At 39.4% G+C, this 22,592-nt stretch overlaps 1 protein-coding gene across 4 annotated transcripts in view; it reads left to right on the forward strand.

Annotated features, from left to right (window-relative positions):
- The window catches only part of LOC129707424 (teashirt homolog 2), a 422,262-nt gene that overhangs the window by 7,682 nt on the left and 391,988 nt on the right, over positions 1–22,592 (forward strand). For 2 of the 4 annotated variants that reach the window (XM_055652447.1, XM_055652450.1), the window contains exons 1-2: positions 4,895–7,432; positions 19,232–19,883. In XM_055652447.1, coding sequence (XP_055508422.1) covers positions 19,844–19,883 — 40 coding nt within the window. In that variant the 5' untranslated portion in view covers positions 4,895–7,432; positions 19,232–19,843. Of the gene's footprint in view, positions 1–4,894; positions 7,433–16,728; positions 19,884–22,592 lie in introns of those variants that run through there. The other 2 variants (XM_055652448.1, XM_055652449.1) reach the window with 2 other exon arrangements.

Here is a 22,592-nt window from a genome sequence, read left to right on the forward strand (position 1 = left end):
ACTCCAGAGTTGCTGCTTGACCTGCTGATTTACTCCAGCACTCTGTGTCCTTTTGTGTATTAACCAGCATCTGTAGTTTCTTGTTTCCACCCTTGAAATGTTAACTCTGTTTTATCCACAAATGTTGACTGAGCTGCTGAGTGTTTCCATAACTTTCAGTTTTTATCTGAGTTCCAATATCCACAGATATTTTTGCCTTTCAAATATAACCCCTGTCTGTTACACATGAATTAACATCAGTGATCATTATATCATATTTCCTATCTTATGTAACATAATCCTAAAATGTCAATGCACAAAACCTGTGGAATTCATCATTTGTCACCATTTTACAATTATTTTCAGAAATAAGAATACGGAATATTGATTGACCAGAATACAAACTGATTTACCATATTTATGATTGCACTATAGATCATTAAAAGACAAAAACTCATAATGATACCACATAAATTGTTTTAATGTATCCTAATGGTGCACATAATTAACAAGTAAATGTTTAAAAAAAGCCAAATTTTAAATAATTATAAGAATGAAGCTAATTAATTATTTAAATATTCAATGTTAACTATCCAAGGACTAAAAAAACATAGAACCTACCTATATATTAAAAGACATGCCCCTTGTTCAGAATACAATTGAAGATTACTCCACTTGGATTGGAGAGTGGAATCTCCATTGGTAGTATTATTTAGTAAATGGAATCCCAATGGCAAAATAGTATTTATTCCACTATAACCACAAGTGAGCGAATTACTGCCAGTTTGCATTTTCTGTCAAGTTAATGACTTACAATAATGGTTACCACCAGAATCATTAGGAGACAATTAAACTAATAATTACAGGCCAATTATAATCTTCAAACACAAATTCCTTTGCTAAACATTGGCAATAAGATGGCTCACCAGAGCATTATAGAGTGTGCACGGAAACAGATTTTATTTTGTTTGCACCAATGTTTTCCTGAACATTTTGGATGATATATTTCACAGGGGAGCAACGGCTACACAGCACTTCTGAAAGGCGGAGCATTCATCTATTTATCAAACTTAATGATTAAAATTTACTGTCAGCCGTGCTTTGTACACACTCAAATGTGGCAGCTCTCTCACCCCTTGTGTCAGAAGATTCTGAGTGTCATCCCCACTCTTTTAACGTTTTAAATTCTAGCATTATGGGAGTGCTGCATTGTTGGAGGGGTTATTATACAGGAAAGATATTATACCAATCATCTACTGGTTGAAATGATTAGTGTAGCCCCTATAGTAAAGGAGCAGAGAAGTTAACCCTGGTACCCAGGTATATAGTTATCTCTCAATCAGTGTTGCAGAAAGATATTGTTTGATCATTGTCACTTTGCTGTCTCCAGTAGTTTGCTACATAGAAAATAGTTGCTCCATTGCCTAAATTAGAACATATAACAGAACAGGCCCTTTAAATTGCAATGTTTGTGCTGAGCATAATGCCTATTTAAAGTGCGCGTCCCTCTCTATCCCTCAATCCACTCCCTATTCCTCTATCTGTCTAAATGTCTCTTCAATGTTGTCATTGTATCTGATTGCATCACCCTTTCTGGAAGCACTACCATGCACCCACCATGTTCTCTTTGTTAAAATAACTAGTCATATATAAGACTCTATCCATGCCTCTCATAAAGTTATATATTTCAGCCTCCGATGATCTGGAAACAACAATCCACGTTTGTCCATCCTCTCCTTATAAGTAATACTCTGTAATCCAGGAAGCATCCTGGTGAACCTCTTCTCAACCCTCTCCATAGCTTTCACAAGCTTCCTATAAGGGGGGCGACCAGAACTGCACATAATACTCCAAATCCTGTCTAACCAAATTACATTAATAAAATCACTTCAAAAACACTGTTAGTTGTAAAGTGCTTTGGGACAGTGGAAGGAATTCTAAACAAACACATTTCCAAATCTGTCTATTTAGTACTTGAATCACTTAAAAGCATTACTCAAGGAAATCTTAATTTTGCTGATGATTTTTACTGATCTATGTCCTATCGTAGCTAGTAACTATACGGGAAGAGGATCTAATGGAAAACTTGCAGAATAATGGCAGACAATGTGCTTTCTATTTTAGAAAACAACTCACAAATATTTGAGCTAACAGCTAGGTGGGAATTAATAATTGGCAATGTTTTGGCTGCAGGATAAAATATGAGCAGGGTGAATCGCAATTATTAAATTTAAAAAATATTATTGTACAAATATGTTTTCCTAACAGGCCGCTCCTCTTTATAATTTTAGAATGACTTCTCATTGCTTGGTATAATACAGAGTCGCTGGAAAAATGTTGCCCTTTTTATGATAAAATATAAGACAAAAGATCAGGACCATTAATCTGGTCCAGATCACCATCGATCAGAATATTTTTCACCATGAGCAGAGAAATAGCCTCAATAACTATCAGTGTTTGTCACTTATCTGGGAAGATATAATTGACATTACCTTTAGGCGGATGGAAGAAATGTTTGGTTTGAAAGAAGCTGGGTGAAAAGGTCACTGAATTTATCATGACTTTTTTTTTCTAACTATCCCACAAATTTCTGTAATTATCACCAATCTACATGAGGCTACCTTAGGAAATGGATACATTTCACATAATTGAATCGACAAGACGGCAATGGAAAACTGAATATTTCATTCAGAAATACAATGTCAGTTAGTTCATCATTTTCAGTCAGCATGAGGGATTATAAACCCTGATGATCTGTATAAGAGTATGTAATTATCTGCTTTATCTTTTAGAGCTTCATAATTTCATTATCACATCTTGTCTTATAACGGCATAGAAGGAGATTATTTGGCCCACTGAGTTCATGTCAGCTCCCAGAGGCTCCACTGGTCCCATTCCCCCTCTCCTTAATTCCCTGTATCCTAGCAGCATATATTCTCTCACACATGCCCATCAAATCCCTTTTGGATACTTTTTCCCATTCAATTCACTGGGGAGTCATTTACAGGAGACAATTAACCTACCAGAACATCTTTGGGATAGGGGAGTAACCAAGAACACCCAAGAAAAACCCCACACATAGTCATAGGGTCATAGAGGGATACAGCATGGAAACAGGCTCTTCGGCCCAAGTTGCCCACACTGGCCAACATGTCCCAGTCACACATGTCCCACCTGCCCGCGTTTGGCCCATATCCCTCCAAACCTGTCCTATCCGTGTACCTGTCTAACTGTTTCTTAAATGTTGGGATAGTCCATGCCTCAATCTCCTCCTCTGCCAGCTTGTTCCATACACCCAACACCCTTTGTGTGAAAAAGTTACCTCTCAGATTCCTATTAAATCTTTTTGCCCTTCATCGTAAACCTATGTCCTCTGGTCCTCGATTCACCTACTCTGGGCAAGAGACTCTGTACATCTACCTGATCTATTCCTATCTCAGTCATAGCAAGAACATGCAAACTCTGCACAAAAAGAGCCCGAGGTCAAGAATGAAGCTGTGTGCCTGGAGCTTGAGGTGTCAGGCACGAACAGCCACTGCAAACTGGGAATATCTGTGCCTCTTCCATCTCCTGATGTAAACAACCCCCATCTCTCCCAATAAATATGCTGCTGTTAAATTCCTGTTTCTGTCAGACAGTTGCAAGATGAACATGCCGGAAGCTGGATACTGTCCCGTGTTGCTTTCGTGTCTGACGGTGAATCTGCTTGGTCATCTGCTCACTTTTGTAGATAGGTCTAGCCAGAATTCAACAGTATGATCTTTATTTTGACTATAGATGTTACTGTGAAAAAATAATTACTGAGGGAAGAACATGGACAGAATATTGAATGTTTCTTTCATTAATTTACAACGAAGGAAGTGTCACTGTCCTGGCTAATAAGACTGAGTTTTTTTGCAGAAGACTGTTTAGAAAGCTTGTTCCTCGAAGGGAGATGAGGTTTTAAGGCAATATATTTTCCAAAGCATTTTTAATATGTTTTCTTTTAAAGAGTAAGTTATTCTCAAATCATAACCATTAAAATTAAGTTATGTCCCTCTAATGTCCCTGTCCCACTTCGGAAACCTGAACGGAAACCTCTGGAGACTTTGCGCCCCACCCAAGGTTTCCGTGCGGTTCCCAGAGGTTTTTGTCAGTCTTCCTACCTGCTTCCACTACCTGCAACCTCCGGCAACCACCTGCAACTTCCGGGAACCGCATGGAAACCTTGGGTGGGGCACAAAGTCTCTAGAGGTTTCCGTTCAGGTTTCCTAAGTGGGACAGGGGCATAACTCTGTGCAATACAGGAAGGAAAATACTGTCCCATTATGAGGGGTAATAAAATTACTGATTGGGACTCTCTGCACCCTCTACTGCACAGTATGCACAATCATAGGGAAATATTTTAGAACTGAAATATTTGATGCATCCTTTTTGTTGTTACCAACTACGTTAAATAAATTGGTAGGGAACCTGTGTGAATCTGCCGAAAACAAAGCGGGCCCATTGGGGGCTATAATTAATTATTTGTAACTTTGCTGTGCCCTCTTCATGGTGACTCTTTGCATGCCGTGTGCATGGTATGCAAAACAAAGAATTTCACTGTGGCACGTCACATGCGACAATAAGGTATCAATCGATCAATTGACCAGTGGCCTAAATTATGCCTGAAAACAACACAATAATAATAATAATCTTATTTATATAGCACATTTTCAGTCAACTTGCATTGACCCCAAAGTGCTTCACATAATTACATTACATTACACACAGGCAAAGGTGGGTGAAGTGTCTTGCCCCAAGGACACAACGACAGTATGCACTCCAAGCGGGATTCGAACCGGCTACCTTCCGGTCGCCAGCCGAACACTTAGCCCATTGTGCCATCTGTCATCCCATGAGTACAGGATTACCAGCTTTCCAGAGGAATGATATAAGGTGTGAAGATTTGGACTTAAAATGAAGTAACTCCTTTAATTCTGGTGTACTTATACATGGGTGGCATCAGGATAACTGATCCAAGATAAGGAAAGTTATTGGTAAAATAAAGTTCTTCCAGGGGTGTCCCTTGCTTCCACTCCAGTTTGATAGGTTTTGAGGTGGCTACTGCATTGAAAGAACGTAATGCTAACAAAGCCACTGTCTTTCAAAATCAAAACCCACCCGCTTTCTTAAAATGAACGACACTAAATTGAAAAAGGATGTGGTTTTCCATCGCTTCTTGGACATCCTAGTTTTCTTAACAACATGAGAAAGCAGAAATTAAAAAAAAGAAAAACTCAGAAGGCCAGACAACATCTGTGGAAAGTAAAACAGAGTTAATGGCTCATGTTGGTTCCGATTAATGGTTTTCAATCTGAAAGGTAAGTTTGTTTCCCTTTCTACAGGGCAGGCTAGGACTTTATTCCTTAGAGCACAGGAGACGGAGAGGTGATGTTCTAGAGGTGTATACAATCATGAGAGGTATAGATATGGTGGATCCACAGAGGTAAGGGAATCAAAAACAAGAGGACACATGTTGAAGGTGAGAGGGACAAGATTTAATATGAAGGGCAATATTTTTACTCAGAGAGAGGTGGGTGCATGGAACAAGCTGCCAAAGGAGGTAGTTGAGGCAGATACTATAACAGCATTTAAAGGGCACTTGGACTGGTACATTGAAAGGTATAATGAAGGTTTCAAAGGATATGGGCCAAACACAGGCAGATGGGATTAGCTTACATGGGGTATCTTGGCCGGCATGGATGTTGGGCTGAAGGGCCTTCTTTTGTGTTGTAAAACTAAGACTATGACCTTTTGAACGTTCCCAGCATTCTTGGGTTTTGCTTCAAATTTGCAACATTTGCATTTTTTTACCGTTCAACACCAGAGAACAGATTGTCTAGTTATCACTTTGTATGTTGTGAGATCTTGCTAAATCTAAATCAACGTTGGTGTTTCCTGCATTGTAATTAGAAAAAATCTGCTAAAAGTAACTCATTAGTTGTAAAGCATCTTTATTTGTGATGAGGATGTGACCGATATTTATAATATGGGGTATTCTGGTCGGCATGGATGTTGGGCTGAAGGGCATGCTTTTGTGTTGTAAAAATCTAAGACCATGACCTTCTGAGCGTTTCCAGATTTATAATATCCTTCACATTCTTCACATATAATGCCTTTTACATTCAATTTTGATGATATATCTCACGGAGAAATCTGCAAATATTGCGTGGACGAAACATAATGGAATAAAATAATGACCATGTGATGGGAATCAGCAAGTCTGAGGAATGGTGGGGTTTTTTCTGGTTGGTTAAAGGTGAGGATTCAAGTTCCCACTGGCCTTGATGTTATGATCAAACCTGCCAATAAATGATCTGGAAAAGAGTGTCAATAGCTTCATCTCAATAAGCTGTAAATCAAAATATTTAGATATATATGGCAAGGATTAATTGTGGGATGCTATCAAAAATGTAACAGAGGTGAATATCAGTGAGAATGGATAACATTCCAGTTAATTAAATTAAGCCGATCCTCTCAAAAAAGATATGGCATGTTAAGATGTAGTGTAATTGGAGGCACAAAGACAAAGTCAAAAAATGGTAGATGGAAAGTGCTTGACTTTTTTGAGAATTAGTCAAACACTGGATTAATTTATTTGCAAGAGAAGTTGCAGAGGTAATGAGATTATACGTTTTCCATGTCAAATTGGATAAACATCATGAGTCAAGGCATATGGATTTCTGCTGTTCAAATATAATGGTGTCTCTCAGTCCTGGGATTTTTTTTTATCTGCCTGAGTTTTCCTACAATGGGGAATCCTTGTTTCCTTTGTAATCCTCGACTTTAAATGCTGAACAAGTGTTAATACCACCAGACTCATTTATAAAGGTCATGTGGCTTATTTCTAGCTCATTAAAGTCATTATTTTTTATATTTGCTACCGGGCAACTAAATCAGTGGTCAGCACATTTATTATTCCAGCAAAAGTGGAAAATTTAGACTTTAACGCCCACCCTGAGAAAATCAAAGCCCAGGGTCCAATTTAAGAAAAGTCTCTTTTAAAATACTTGTAAATCATAATTATATATTTCATCTTTTATCATAGACTGGATTGAGTGTTTGTGCTGGAAAGTCACCAGATAGAACAAGCCGATGAATAATTACATCTGGACTGAAGCAAACTGAAGGGTCACCACACTCTGGTCACGAAGACCTGGCTTTCTTATCAACTCTATTTCTTTCACTGCTTATTGCTGAGCAGATGTGAGCACTGAATAATATCAGGAGGAAATTACAAGGAGGCAATCTTTTCAAAGAGCCTTTTACCATCCCCTTTCAACACCATCAACAAAGCTACCTAAAGTCAAATGTTGCAATTAAGACTTACTTATGTGACAGCATTTCCGCATGGATAGATATTACTTCTTCGATAACCGCAGATCAGTCCAGAAGCTGCAGCTGTGGAGAGCACTTCTATTTGCAAACTGAGGTAAGGCACTAAAAAAAAATAATTTTGAATTCGGAATCATATAAAGGAAATATAGAAACAAACACTGTTTAAAATGTCTGGCTGAGCAATATCTTTGCGGGTACTTCATTGGAAATTAATTCTTACTCTTCAAGAATAGCATTATTGAATATATGTTACAGAGATTTCAAAATTGATTAATCACACTGTTTTTGTTGCACAAAAAACACTTTTTTTCATCCAACAAATCTGCATGACCACCAAGCCTCTTTATCAATAACACAAACAACAAAAATATCTATCTGAAACAACAAAAATATCTATTTTATTTCCAAAATACATTTGCTACAAAGAAAATGTTTTTGCAATGTATGCAGCCTGGTTAAATATTTCATTGGGAAAAGAAAAATTGTTCTAGCATTTGGTCCCAATTCCAAATAAAAGGGATCCATTACAATAGACAATAGGTGCAGGAGTAGGCCATTCGGCCCTTCGAGTCAGCACCGCCATTCAATGTGATCATGGCTGATCATCCCCAATCAGTACCCCATTCCTGCCTTCTCCTCATATCCCCTGACTCCGCTATTTTTAAGCCCTATCTAGCTCTCTCTTGAAAGCATCCAGAGAACCCGCCTCTACTGCCCTCTGAGGCAGAGAATTCCACCTTGCAATATATATGGGCAAGATGAAAGAAATTCTGTGCATCTTAGCTTTAGGTTTTCCAGCACTACCATGGTTCTGAGGTACATATTTCTGTACATGTAGCATCTTTGCAACTGATCAAAAGTAGAATTATAAGAACTGGAGTTGTTATTAGCATCAGCTACCACAATCTGCATAAGCTGTGAAACTGAACCCACACTTTGTCATTTTAGGGGTATTACAGTCTTCAGAGTTGATATTGATAGGTCGGCTGATCTTAATGCCTGTTTGGGAGCACAATGATCTAATGCTAGTGCTTTCTTTTAGACAGAGGTGCAGTGGTAGAGTAAGTGGTAGCCTTATAGTACCAGAGACCCGGGTTCAATCCTGACTATGGGTGCTGTCTGTACGGAGTTTGTATGTCCCCCTGTGACTGCGTGGGTTTTCTCTGGATGCTCCAGTCTGCTCTCGCACTCCAAAGACATGCAGGCTTGTAGGATATCTGGCTTCTGTAAATTGTCCCTAGTATGTTATGTTACCAAGGAGTTTTTGAAACAGTCATCAGAAAATCTGCATAGTTCTTCACAACCTGAAGATTTCCCAATGGTAAAAAGATCAACAGAAATCGTTGGCCATTAAGTTTGTGCTGTGGAGGGTTGCTGTGCCAAATGAAGGAGAGACAACAGCTTCCATCTCATCCAAGGAGAAGATGATGAGAAAGACCAAAGGACATGGCTGCTCTATCAATACATGGAGCATGCAATGACAGTTTCTAGAAATAACCTGTCCAGGGTGTAGGCCTGAGTCCTGTTCCTCTGTCGTTAGCAGATGTACCACATCCCCGGCCCCTTCAACATCAGCCCACACAGGTAGCCAGGCACACTTCATTTTCTCTTTGGATGGAGCTCAGCACAGTATTGTCCCTCACTGCAAGAATGGGATTGGTGACTCTGATCTGCTATGTTGCTCTGTATTTGTTTGACATATTGTTGTTTCATGCCCATCCTTTTCATGCAAACAGTTTGTTTCATTAGGGCAATGAGCAGATGGGGAATGGCTGCTGTTTCATTGGTTATAAGGTTCTGTGCCATTTACAGTCTCTTGGTCTTAACCCTGTTTCTGAAATTGTATCTTTTCCATTGACTTTTGACCACAGCCGGGCATTATGTTTGTGCCTGGCAATGGACAGCATTGATTTTCTACACTTGATGTCTACTGTCTGGAGAGAGCGACAGAGCAGCTGTCAAGTTTCCTGGTTGCCTGCTACATACTGGACAACCTTGTCATCTTGAGGACACGGACCTTCCCACTTGCTGTAAGACAAGCAGCTGAAGAACAGTCCAGGCAATACAGATAGCACACTGTTCCCAGGTTATTTGCAAAGAATTTCATCCAAGTGTGATTCCTGCAAGCACTTCAATTCACATTCATTACCAAATCCATAACTTATCTTTTCATTAATGACCATCGCATCTGCTTGTCCTCAAATAAACATTCAAAGCTAAAGGAAAAATTGAAATCATGCTGGATTTAATATAAAAAGTTTAAGAAGGAACTGCAGATGCTGGAAATATTGAAGGTAGACAAATATGCTAGAGAAACTAAGCGGGAGAGGCAGCATCTATGGAGCGAAGGAATAGGTGACGTTTTGGGTTGAGACACTTCTTCAGACTGAAAAAGGGACTCTTTCACGACCACCTCTGCCTTAAAAAAACTTCCAGCAAGCCAGCACTGGTGGCATATGGGGCACGTATATCATCATCTTTGATGTATTCAATGTCACCACTAGCCACCACCTCAGAAGTTGGAGAGTCAGTGTAAGTCAACAGTCCAGATAATCTAGGGTAGAAACAAAATGCTGGAATAACTCAGCGGGACGGGCAGCATCTCTGGAGAGTAAGAATGGGTGACGTTTCGGGTCGAGACCCTTCTTCAGTCCAGATAATCTGATGGAAGAGGGTTGGTGGGTTGTGTGAAAGCGCACTGGTTCATTCAAGCACTTTAATCTGTGAAGTTGGAAATCTGGGTTTTCTTTGCAGGAGTCTTAACTAATATGCTTGCCGTTAACTGTCAGCCAATTAAGCTAGGTTGTTGCTACCCAAGACCGATGCTACATCTCACAGCCAGAATAACTTGAGGGTGTAAGGAGGAAAAGGTGGGATATGATTAGGATTTAATAGGATGTTCAATTCATCTAGTGGTCAAGTCATATCAATAGGTATCCCAGTGATTGCCAACGCTTTCTCCCCCACAATATATGGAAAAACAATTGTATATTTCCTCTTCTGGTAAGTTGCTGCTGCATTCTATCTTCATCCTTGCAACATCTCTCCTTGTAAGTGAGAGGGACTGGTGCAAACAATTATTGTGAATTCTTGAGCTTAGTGGATATAATTGTTTTCCCATTCACCGGGGCAGCTGTGTGTCATGCTATTCCTTACAGTTTCCAGGTCAGCTTCATGTGTAGAACATTTCCAGCTCCTGCTCCAGACACTGTTCCCTTTCTCTGCAATGAATAGCATTGGCTGGACATTACCATCATTGTCAGCATAAAGTTGATGGGTTGATTGTGTTCCTCAGAAAGGGGTAACGGTGCAATGCTGCAACAAAAAGTAGCATGGAGGTTTCCTCAATCGCTCAGGGTGAACAGTTATCCCGCAATCAACATCACCAAAACAGGTCATTGGTTAATTGCCCTTAGTGGGGCTTGGTTCTACATAACGAATACTATACGTACTCCCAGCCCTACAATGACTACACTTCAAACGCACATCGTTTGATCTTCCGAGGGCTGCGAAATAAGTTAGAATGTTTTTCTTTCATTAAACTGCTCTTTCATGAATAGAATTGTTATAGCCTTCAGTATATTTGTGTATCAGATTAAAAAATTTGATCAATGGTAAACTGGTTCAGGCAAGATTCGAGGTATGTTTATATGATATCAAATTTGGGTGTGTAGCTGAAGTGGAAAATCGGTTGTTTCGACTGACAGGTTGTTTTAAGCATTTTGCTGATTATTAAAGTTGTAAACAGGCAAGGTTAGGCAGGTTTGGAGAAGTTCCCAATGACTGATTTGACAGATTTGGTTTCTGGGTGTGTTGGTATAATTGACAGGTCATGTTAGGCATGTATTAGGATGATATGTAATGAATAGGTTGTGTATGAGCGGAATATATATAACAATACATAATTGAAGTATGAACTCAAACTGCAACCTTTTCTCAATGTGTGGGCACAGCAGTGTACCAGCAATCTAGATGTCTGGGGTAAAAATCCAGGCCTTATGTGTTCATATCCCACCCCAACAAGTTGTGTACTTGTCATGTGCGTAACCCACTGCCCACATATGGAACGTTCTCTCTACTGTTCCATCATCTAGGCTTCGGATAACATTCGCTATACAATGTGTTGTTGAAAAATCGGCCGTTCACGCAAGCCAAGACATGTCGCAGAATTTATATGTCAGTAGGATACTCGCGTATGCAAGTAACATAAATGACTTATGAACAAAAAGTGCCCAAACTCTCACAGATTTAATTATGTGTTAAAATAAATTGTAGTGAAATAAATTAAGAAAATTACTACTGTATTAGCTTTGCATTGGGAATGAAAGACTGCCAATGCTGCATATAGTATAGATTATCAAGACAGTTTCAAGATAGCGACATGAGAATGATACATGGGACATGAAAATGACGCCAAATCTGGCGACTCAGTGTCTCAGTGTACTACTGCTGCACACTTGTACTGTATCTGAGACACTTATCTAAGATGTATCTAAGTGCTTGTATCAAGTACTTGTACTGAACTGTAAAATGAATGAATTTCACTGTATCCCGGTACATGGGACAATTAAAGTACCATGCCATACCAGCTAGATGCAGGGTCTCAACCCAACATGTCAACCATCCTTCTGTCTCCACAGATGTTGCCTGACCTGCTGAGGTCCTCCAGCAATTTGTTTTTTGGGTTCAAGATAGATTTGGGGTTTACATAAAGTTGGCTGGCAGATGACGAGAATAAGGGTGAAGTTGCATGTTTTATTTGTTGGTGGAATATAGCGGATAATAATCTACAGAGAGACCTCACGTTAGGAAAGGGAGATTGATTATGACTATTTGGAACCATGATGAGAATAGAATGACTGACATGCTGTGTGATGTTAGGTCTGGTATATGACTAATTATGATGTGTGACAGAAAATTGATGGCGTTGCTAAGATGTTGATTGATAGAATCAAATTTAGGTGGGTTTTGGATGAAGTAAGTACTGCAAAAAGTAGAATGACTGATAAAATAGAAAATTTCTAAATACAGTTGACAGATAACAGATAGACAAAGAATGAGATGTTATGCTGGTAGGCAGGCAGAACTGATCATGGGGTGGATATCATTATTGAAGAAACATGGGGGTAAGCTAGGTAGGTGATGCTAAATTGAGTGGTATTGCAGATAGTGGAGATGGTTATCAAAAAAGTACCGCAAGATCTTGATCGGTTGTGCAGGTGGGACTGAGGAATGGAGTTTAATACAGAGAAGTGCGGACTGCTGCATTTTGGGAAGTCAAATCAAGCAAGAACCTACACAGTGCATGGCAGGTCTCTGGAGAGTGTATAAAGCAAAGCGATCTAGGAGTGCAGGTACATACTGTAGTTCCTTGAAAGTGGCGTCACAAGAAGATAGGGTGGTCAAGAAGGCTTTCAACCCATCGGCATTCATCAGCCAGAATGTTGGAAGGCCATGTTTTAGTTGTACAAGACATTGGCAATGCCACATTTAGAGTATTCTGCTCAGTTCTGGTCACCCAGTTATATGAAATATGTTAAGCTGGAAAGGGTGCAGAGAAGATTTACGAAGATGTTGCAAGGATTTGAGAGGCTGAGCTATTGGGAGAGGTTGAGCAGGCCAAGAGTTTATTCCTTGGATTGCAGGAGCATGAGGGATGATCTTAAAGAGGTGTAAAAGATCATGAGAGGAATAGATAGGGTAAATGCACAGTTATTTTACCCACAGTTGGGAAATCAAGAAGCAGAGAACACAGGTTTAAAGTGGGGCGGGAGATTTAGTGGGAACCTGAAGGGCTACATTTTTACACAAAGGGCGGTAGATATATGGAATGAGCTGCCAGAGGTGATAGTTGAGGCAGGCACTATCACAACATTTAAGAAAAACATTTAGACAGGGACTTGAATTGGTAGGTTTAGAGGGATATGGAACAAATTCAGGCAGGTGCGACTATTGTAGATGGGGCATGTTGGTCGGCATGGGCAAGTTAGGCCTATGGGCCTATTTCCACTCTTATTGACTATGACAATAAATTAAAAATTGCATTGTTAGATTATTGTATGCATATTTGAATCTTCTACTTCTTTAAGGTAGTTTATATATTTGTTTTTGTTGTTCACTTCCCATTGTCACAGTCGGTGCAGAAGGTGCCAACATCCCCCCTTTTGTGACATTAGCAAACTATTTGAGGTTCCTCAAACAATTATTCTGAGCAAGTGTGTATGTCTCAACTCTCCTTCATTTTGGTGGCGCAGCGGCAGAGCTGAACTCCAGAGATCCTGTCGACGGGTGCTTGTCTGTATGGAGTTGTGTACATTTTCCTTGTGACCTGTGTGGGTTTTCTCTGGGATCTCACTCTTAAGATGTACAGGTTTGTCGGTTAATTGGCTTGGTATAATTGTAAATTGTCCCTAGTGTATGTAGGATAGTGCTAGTGTTCGAGGATCACGCAGTTGGCCCAAAGGGCCAGTTTCCGTGCTGTATCTCTTAACTAGGCTAAACAAAACTATTTAGAGGAGCATGGCAAGCATGATATCAGGACTTACAGGCAAAACAAATAAAAACGAAAGATGGACTCCAAATGTTCCAAGGTTCAGTAATTTCTCGCTGGTTGCCTTTTTGGAGTTGTAATGGGTATCAGGGCTATCAGAAGGGTAAAGCCACCCTTTAGCACTGAGGAGCTGTAGCTGGAAATTACCACTGAGATGAGTCGCAGAGTATTGTTTAACACCATTGGATCCAGTGCTGTGGCAGCTGATATCCTTGTTAGGTCATGGAAAATGAGAACATGAGAAGTGGTTCCCTCACTTGCATGTTGATGTAAACTTGCTTTATGTGTTAGCTTCAAAGAAAATTGCAGGATGCAATTCACAGGTGGTCACCTCCAAATGTTTGGAAACTGAACCACAAACCCCAAAGGTTTTGTTCCAATTCCAAAAAATGGTTCAAAAAAATGTCCTAAATAAATCTTTCAGATTAACGTCTGTGAAGAAAGCCATTCAAGGGATCACTCATATAAGCAGTTGTGTGGCAGCACTGTTTATTGCCACATGTCAAGTGTCTAGGCCCCGTGCTAAGCCATGAAGGTTTCACTGGCTTCCAGGTAGCTGGAAAATCCATGTACATGCAGCTGAAGTTCACAGCTCCTGTTAATACTGTTCTCAATGTGCAATTGCAATATTGCAATTGCCAACCTCCTCCTCCCAAGGGAATTCCTGCTCACATCCTCCTGCGTACTGGTTAACTGTAGAAACTGGAGGGCTAGCATTTATTCCCCTGTATGCTTCCAAACCTACTTGAGCCATAGTCATAGAGTGATACAGTGTGGAAACAGGCCCTTCAGCCCAACTTGCCCACACCGGCAAACAGTCCCAGCTACACTAACTCCACCTGCCTGCGCTTGGTCCATATCCCTCCAAACCAGTCCTATCCGTCTGAAGAAGGGTTTCGGCCCGAAACGTTGCCTATTTCCTTCGCTCCATAGATGCTGCTGCACCTGCTGAGTTTCTCCAGCTTTTTTGTGTAACCTCCTATCCATGTACCTGTCTAACTGTTTCTTAAACAATGGGATAGTTCCAGCTTAACTACCTCCTCTGGCAGCTTGTTCCATACACCCACCACTCTTTGTGTGAAAAGGTTACCCCTCGGATTCCTATTAAATCTTTTCCCCTTCACTTTCAGAGGATAAAATTACCCCCATCATTTTAAACAACTAACTTCATCTCATGGTAGATAGATTAGAGTTGTCAAGCACATCATTGCATCTTGTGTGGTTGCTGGTGTTTAGAGGGTCAGCATCTAATGAAGTACAAAACCGATTGAATCAGTTTTCAAACATTGTGCTAAAGCAGTACCAGAAAAGTCAATAGGCAAAGAAGATGCTAAATATTTATTGATTAATAAAAAAACAATTACTGTGTGGGTCTTAATGGCAAAATATTAGTGGCTAATTGCAAATAACAATTTAAACTCTATAAAATTCCCAAACTTTATGAAATTCCTGCACAAGAGATCTCCAACTAAGAATCAGAAATTATATGATAAGATATCGTTTAGGTACCAAGGCACTTGAAATGTGGATAATTGTTAGACCCTTGTGACAAATCTAAAATGATTCTGATATGTTCTACGGATATATACATGTGTGTCACATCCTTAAATTTAAATTCAACTATATACATTTCTTTATACATTTGATAATTTGTTCTTTTGATTATTTCATGAATTATACACCCTAACATACTAAAATTGATATTTTCATGAAATGGTATACCACTAAAATATTTCAGTGTTAAAATATTTTAAATATCACAGTGTAATTATTAAGCCAATACACTCTTACCTTAGAGTCTTATATTTTACAGGTACCAAAAGGAAAATGATTATGTTTAATATATAAAGTAACTGATGATGGGTAATGAAATGTAAATATGGATATTGTAGGGTCAACAAGTGCAAAAGTGACACAAAATCAATTGAGGACCATACAAAGATTTATAATTTACCTTTGATATTATCCTTTTTGTATTTTGATTGTTTAATGAAGTTGGAAATTAATAGCTATTCATGTTAGCTATTTACAATTGACCCGAATAGCTGCCTGTCAGGAAACATAAGTTAGATTACTGCATCTTATGCACCATTAAAACTGTTGGATTATAAAATTGATAAATAGGACTGGTTAGGATTGAGTTGAAACACACAAGACTGTATCCGGCAGAAAGGTGGTTGATTCACTGTGAACTGAAAATTGTAAAGCTGTGAACGGCTACCACACACAAATATGTTGAACGCACTATGGGTAAGAATAAAAAATAAAATGTCCTTGTCCTTAGTGCAGCATATTTGAAGTTAAACCTAGTAAGGTAGCTTTAAAATGTCTGTAAATACGTTTTATATAATGGGGTTAGAATGACAGGCACATCTGAATTTAATTTAGTCAAAGTGAAAATAGAGATGGATTATTAAATTTTCATTAATAGACTGATCATAAAGTGGAAATTAGAAGTATTGTCTATGAACATACTTCATCAGAGAGTGATTTGATGTTGAGATCATTTCTTCATTACCTGTATGTAGCCATTATGCTGTATCCTAATGGCATAACTTAATCATGAGAAATACCATATTACTACAAGGACTGCACTTTGAATGATCTTGACAGATGGGGTTTACTGTATGTGAACATAATTGACAGAGTTAAAGTTGAAAGAATGAATGACAGATTGGGTTCAAGGTGGAATTGGAAAATAATTATGATTGACAGATTTGACTTCAAGGCAGAATTATGAAATGTTTTTTTTCTCACAGATTTGGGGTTCAGGCTTTTTCGAATTACTTAATTACCATCAGCAAATTTGGATGTCCGGGAAATGTTGACGATTGTCAACTAACTATCAGTTTTAGGATAACATTTGAAGATTGAAGAAGGGGGTAATAAATTGTAATTGTTACAGGTAGAAGTTCGGAGTGGAAACCGGAATAATAACCGCACGGACTGCTGAGTTTAAGGTCTGCTGAAAGAATGAAGTAACATAATTAGGAAGCTGTGGTTTCGCTTCCAACTGGAATAATGTCATTCTGATCGACAAATCTAGATTACCATGAGGTTTAAATAAAAATCATTTAGGTAGATATTTTGGGGGTCCAGTGTGTTTAAAGACTCTTGTCATGGTTCCAGTTAGTGCAGCATTTTTACTGCTGCCGGGTTGAAGCCTGAGATCGGAATTGTGTAATTACATTGTCAAATTGTTGATTACACGACACCATAATATACGTTATGAGTGGCAGATCGTGCAGGAAGCAGGGGGGGAGATCATACTGCGTCTTAGTTTCTAGTGTGGTATGGGTGAGAGGTTTTATTCATTGAAATTGGTTAAGAGTGTATATACACGATTGACGGAATACATTGGGCTGGGACTTACATAGTTTCTGCTGCTCTTGTACACGAATCAGGCTCGCGGTCATTCAATTGACATAACAGAGGTTAACCCATGGTCGGTGGTTTTGCTTGCTGGTTTACCTGATTAGATTACATGCCTTTGATGGTTTCCTAATCATTCAGGATCCGATCGGTGCAGCCTGCCAGTGAGTTTAGCTAATCGAAGAGGGTTGGAAATGTCAGTGATCAGAGATTTCTGTGATCCATTGCCGCCCAGGGACAGATAACACTGACAAAACCAGCTTCTCCTGAAGTTCTTATTAAGGGATCCAAAGCTCACAAGTCGCTTGGATTTCGGTATAAACAAGGGATAGAAATCATTTTGTATGAGAACCATCAAGGAAACCAGTCGAAGTTCAGCAACTGACTCTTCAATACTAACCAGTGAATTATTGGCGTGGCTTCCAATCTGGGACGTGGGGATTCGTAAGTACGGACACATTCCTCTCATCCCTCAATTTTAGAACATATCAATAACATTGCTCATCAAAGCCACATTGATACAACATAAATACGCAAATATATTAGGTTGGCGCATCGTGGAGCGTTTAAAAATAACGTATTTGATTAGTTCACGCAGTGGCCACACATTATATAAATCTGATTTTGTATGATTTTTATAACGTGGTCACAAATGTATCTTTTCTTTAAATTGTGAATTGAACATCTAGTGATTTTTACTTTTCTGATTAAGAATTGCAAATAACAAATTGCAAACGTTGTCATAAACGCTCATTTAGTTTTTAAAGGGCAAAATTGGTTTTGCTCAACTTTTCGAATTCAAGAATTAAACTTAACCTCGCGAAAATATGTAGACGTTTCAAATTCCACTCTGATCAAAGCTTAACCTTACATGGACGTACAAATTCGCTGTTGGGATTCCTGTGCATTATTATGTTATCGAGTGCGTTGTAGTTTGACCTGGATTATTTAGTAACATTGGATTTTAAACCGCGTTCCACTGGCTTCACCCTGCCTGTCTCTTTTACACATTGCTATTAGCAGCTTCGTGGCAAAGGTGATTTATACTTTCATACTAATTCTAGCTGTGGAAATATAACTCGCGTTTTATTTGACATGGATTATAAAAACAAATGCAATTCATATTTTGCGTTTTCTTATCGACATTTCCGAACACATTTAAATATATACATAATGCCTACCGACCTAATGCCACGAATTGGTTTCAAATGATTTAATACGTATCGGCATATATGTTATTTATGTCTCCAGTCCCCAAGCTATCAACATATGTCATTACCATATGTTGCAAAGCGAAACAAACTAATCATTTTTTTTAACTTAACTGGGAACAATTCATTTGTAGCATTCATGAAAAAAATATATTCCCCGGGGCTACATGACGATTTTCTGTTTGCATACCTGATTTATATACATCGCTGTGATTTATGTCCACCTCTGACTTGAGATAGCCGGTACCTCTACACTCGCGTGTGCATCCGCGTTTAACTAGTATTGATGTGGGACAAGTCCGGTAGTTTTGTTGATCAACATTATGAGGAAGCATATTAAAGCAGATTGCGTGTGGGGTTATGTGTAACGCAGGGAACTGCAGCTGAAGGTTACACGCGAATTTTCATCTTGTTAACAGTATAAATATTTCCCGAGCAACGTAAACGGGATATTGGCCGAATTAGCTTTCATTTAACAAAAGTTGGCAGAAAACATCTTTGTAAGAATTCATTGCTTCTTCGAATAAAGAGAGTTCCAAAAGTTTATATGAGAATATTATATTCTGAAAATACTTTTGGGTGATTTTTTTGCTTGCTTATGGTGTGTGTAATTGTCCAATATGTGTTCAGCTAATGCTTGGATCGCATGGAATTAATAATTTTGTCACTGTGTAATAACATTGTTTTATTGCCGTTAACAAATGCCCGGCGCCTTGTTATTGATAGCTTTCTCTTCTGCTTTCATTTTTCACTGTTCCAGATGCTGTCAAATGCAAGGATGAGGCTGCTATAGATTGCATTTGACTTTGCCAGCAGGAGGAGCAGGAGGAGGAGGAGGAGGAGGAGGAGGACATCGATGCTTGCTTCTATCGCTTACCCGTGTCTGTGCGATTGAGATTGAGCCCCAGTCCCTCCGGGGGAAAAAAAAGCTGCCAGCCGCCGAGCGACGGAGAGAAGCAGCAGCAACAGCAGCCAGCAGAAGCAGCCCTCGCTCCGCCACTGATCGGCAGCGGCCGCGGGGAGACGAGAGAGGGGGCGCGACTGAGAGGGGGAGAGGCAGCGCCGGCAGGCTTGCGACCGTCCAGCCCGGGGGCAAAGCGGGCGTCCCTCCTGCAAACCCAGCCACCAAACTCCCCGCGAACAGGCACATCCACACAACAACACGGGAAAAAAATTATTTCAGATCTAACATGCATTATACTGTATAGAGAAACAGCTTACTGTATCTCTCAGACACACACAGTTAGACTCACACATACCACAACCATCGGGGACGAGCTTACAGCGAACACCCCCACCCCGCCCCCTCAACCCCCCTCCCCTCAGCACCTCTCACACACCTGAAGAAAAGTCAACTCGAAACTCTCACAGCATGCCGCGAAGGAAACAGCAAGTACCCAAGCGGGCAGCAGGTAAACAAGCAACTTCTATATCCTACCTCTGCCGTCCAATTCACTAATTATTGTTCAGCAGTCTTAGATAAATGGAAATGTCCTAAGCAAAATGTGTGTTTTGTTTCACAGCTTCTGTTTGGGGATTGTTTCATCTGTGTGTGTGAATGAGTGTGTGTGTGTGTGTGAGTGTATCTCCGCTGAGACTTTTTTTTGTTTGAAGTTTTTTGTTGTATGCGAATTCTTTTTGATGGGGTTGAGGAGTGATCCGACTGTAGTTTAGACTGAGACGGTTCTCCTTCGCTGGTCCAGTGCGAGGTGACCCGCTTTATTTCTCTCTATACATATATATGTATGTGTATATATATATATATATTCTTGTTGTTGTTGTTGTTTATCTCCTGTCAGTCAAGCAGGATTTCGTCCCCGTGTTTTTTTTTGTTTTTAAAAAAAAAGATGGACGGGTTGCAGAAATGCGAGTGTAATCAAATCGGCTGAAACTAACTGGGTTTAAGGATTGCAAGGCCGGCGAAGTAACCCACCCCGAAATCAAAAGAAGCTTGGATGTGTTGTTTTAGGAGCATGCATGCACTTCGCAGACTGTGGGAGGGGAAGAGGGTGGGAAGCTGCAAAGGTCGTGAGTCGCTCTAACTTTCAGCGGATCTGCCGAGTACGCGAAAGATCCCCGAGTTGAAGCAAAGAGGAATCTAATCTGTGAGATAAAAATGCCTGCTTAAACTACCGCTTTTCCCCTCGCTCCCCTCCCCTCCCTCTCCCCTTCTCCCTCCTCCCTCTCCTGAGAGTTGTGATATTTGGTCTGGGGCACTGAAATAAAAGTCCATTTTTCATCCGCCGGATCCACCCACTTAACTGGTCTTAGAGTCGATTGCCATCTTTGATTTGACGGGTGACTGATCACCTGTCATCTGGCAAGCTTTGATCTATTCATTCTCGATAAATATCAATAAATCACTCACTATGGCAACGCATGTGCTACTGACGTAACGCCTGCCCCTGTCATTTCCTTGCCCAGACATGCACAATAATTTTGTTTAGTTTTTTTTCCCCTCTCTTAATGTGAGTGTTTTTCTTCATTTCCTTTCCTTTAAGGAGAGTAGGATGAATACATTATGAAGAAATCTTAGCTATTAGTTTACATGCTTTCAACTTGCATGGCTGTAATCTGGTAAATGTGTCACAGCTATAGAAATAACCCTCCAGAAGACTTTCTTCATTGTTGAGGTAATTGTCTCTCCCTTGACAGGCACATTCATCAGTGGCTTAATGGTCAATCAAAAGTTGGCAGGCTGAGTGTTTTCATTCTTTCCTATACACTACATTAGGCATACTTAATCAAAATGTCTCTGTGTAATGGCTGTGAAGAGTTCATGACTGAGTGATCTGTTGTCTGCACAGATAGAAAATTAACAGCTCAGTGCTGGAAGATGTGCGCTTGCAGATAAACAAATCGTGCATTAATATTTCATCTTTGAGACCTCGATGTGCTATCAGCAGCATATTCTTGGCTGTTCTTCTTCCTGATGGTCTCACAGCTGTAACTCATTTCACTGATGACTTTACTGGGGTTACCAAGAGTGACGACAAATTGATTACCTGGCCATGCAGGAAGGGGCGAAGAGATGTGGGTTGACAGATGTGATATAATAAGTTCAACAATGTATGGTAGGAAACAGAGGGGGTGGGGGTAAGAGTGAAAGCTTTCAAATAGCATTCATAAGGAAAACTTTGACCGAAGTTGCAATGTATTAAAATAAAGTTATTTAAATAAATGTCAGTTTTCAATGTTCCTGTCATTACTTAATCTCGACATGACTGTCAACCAGGGAATTCAAAAAATGACTGATAACAATATGTTTTATAATTTGAAAGTATGATGAGGTTAAAAGTGCAGGAATACCACTTGGTGGGATCCACCAGTTTATATGGTGTCAAGTATGCCTGTCTTAGATTGTCTGTCTGCAAGTTAACTGCGATCATAATGTAACACTGGAAAAGTCAAGTGAAACTACAATCCTTCATGATATAAATTTGCTCATAGGTTCAAGAAGAACAAAAATATAATTAAATATTTGCTTCTAGAAGCCAGTCTCCATTTTTTTTTCATTTCAATATTTTGATTCTTTTTTAAATGGGGCTCTCGATTAACCGTACATTTACTCCGGAGGATATTTACATCGTTTATTTTGAAATAGTATTTATGTGGATGATAAATGTTGGAAAACATTTAGTGAGGTGTAACCTATAGAGTATGGAAGAAAATATTGATGGAGTGAAAATTTGGATTTCTAAATTACCAATAAATAGAAGGATTATCTGGAATAATCGAACAAAAAAATCATCATAAATTTTATGATCTAGACGTTTAAATGTTTTTGTGTTACATTAGAGAAGATGGAACTATAGGGAACAGGGTTTAGCTTGACTATTTAAAAAGGTCATAATTTCGGTTGCATCTTTTCATTTCTTTTAACACTTCCTTGATGATAACTGTTTTAAAGTTCTGTGTTCTTTTAAAGTCCAAAAACACTATCGAACGTAATCTTTTTTTCTACACCAGTTCTGTGTAGAAATTTTAATATCTGGATTCATACTTTCCAAATCCAATGTTCTCAAAATCACATTGTGCTGATTGGCCATACAACTCTTTCCATTAATTTCCTACACTGTTCTCAAGCCCAGACTTGGCAACACACTTTGTGACATCTTAAT

Source organism: Leucoraja erinacea, chromosome 21 (genome assembly GCF_028641065.1).
Source record: "Leucoraja erinacea ecotype New England chromosome 21, Leri_hhj_1, whole genome shotgun sequence".
In the NCBI taxonomy this organism is placed as follows: domain Eukaryota; kingdom Metazoa; phylum Chordata; class Chondrichthyes; order Rajiformes; family Rajidae; genus Leucoraja; species Leucoraja erinaceus.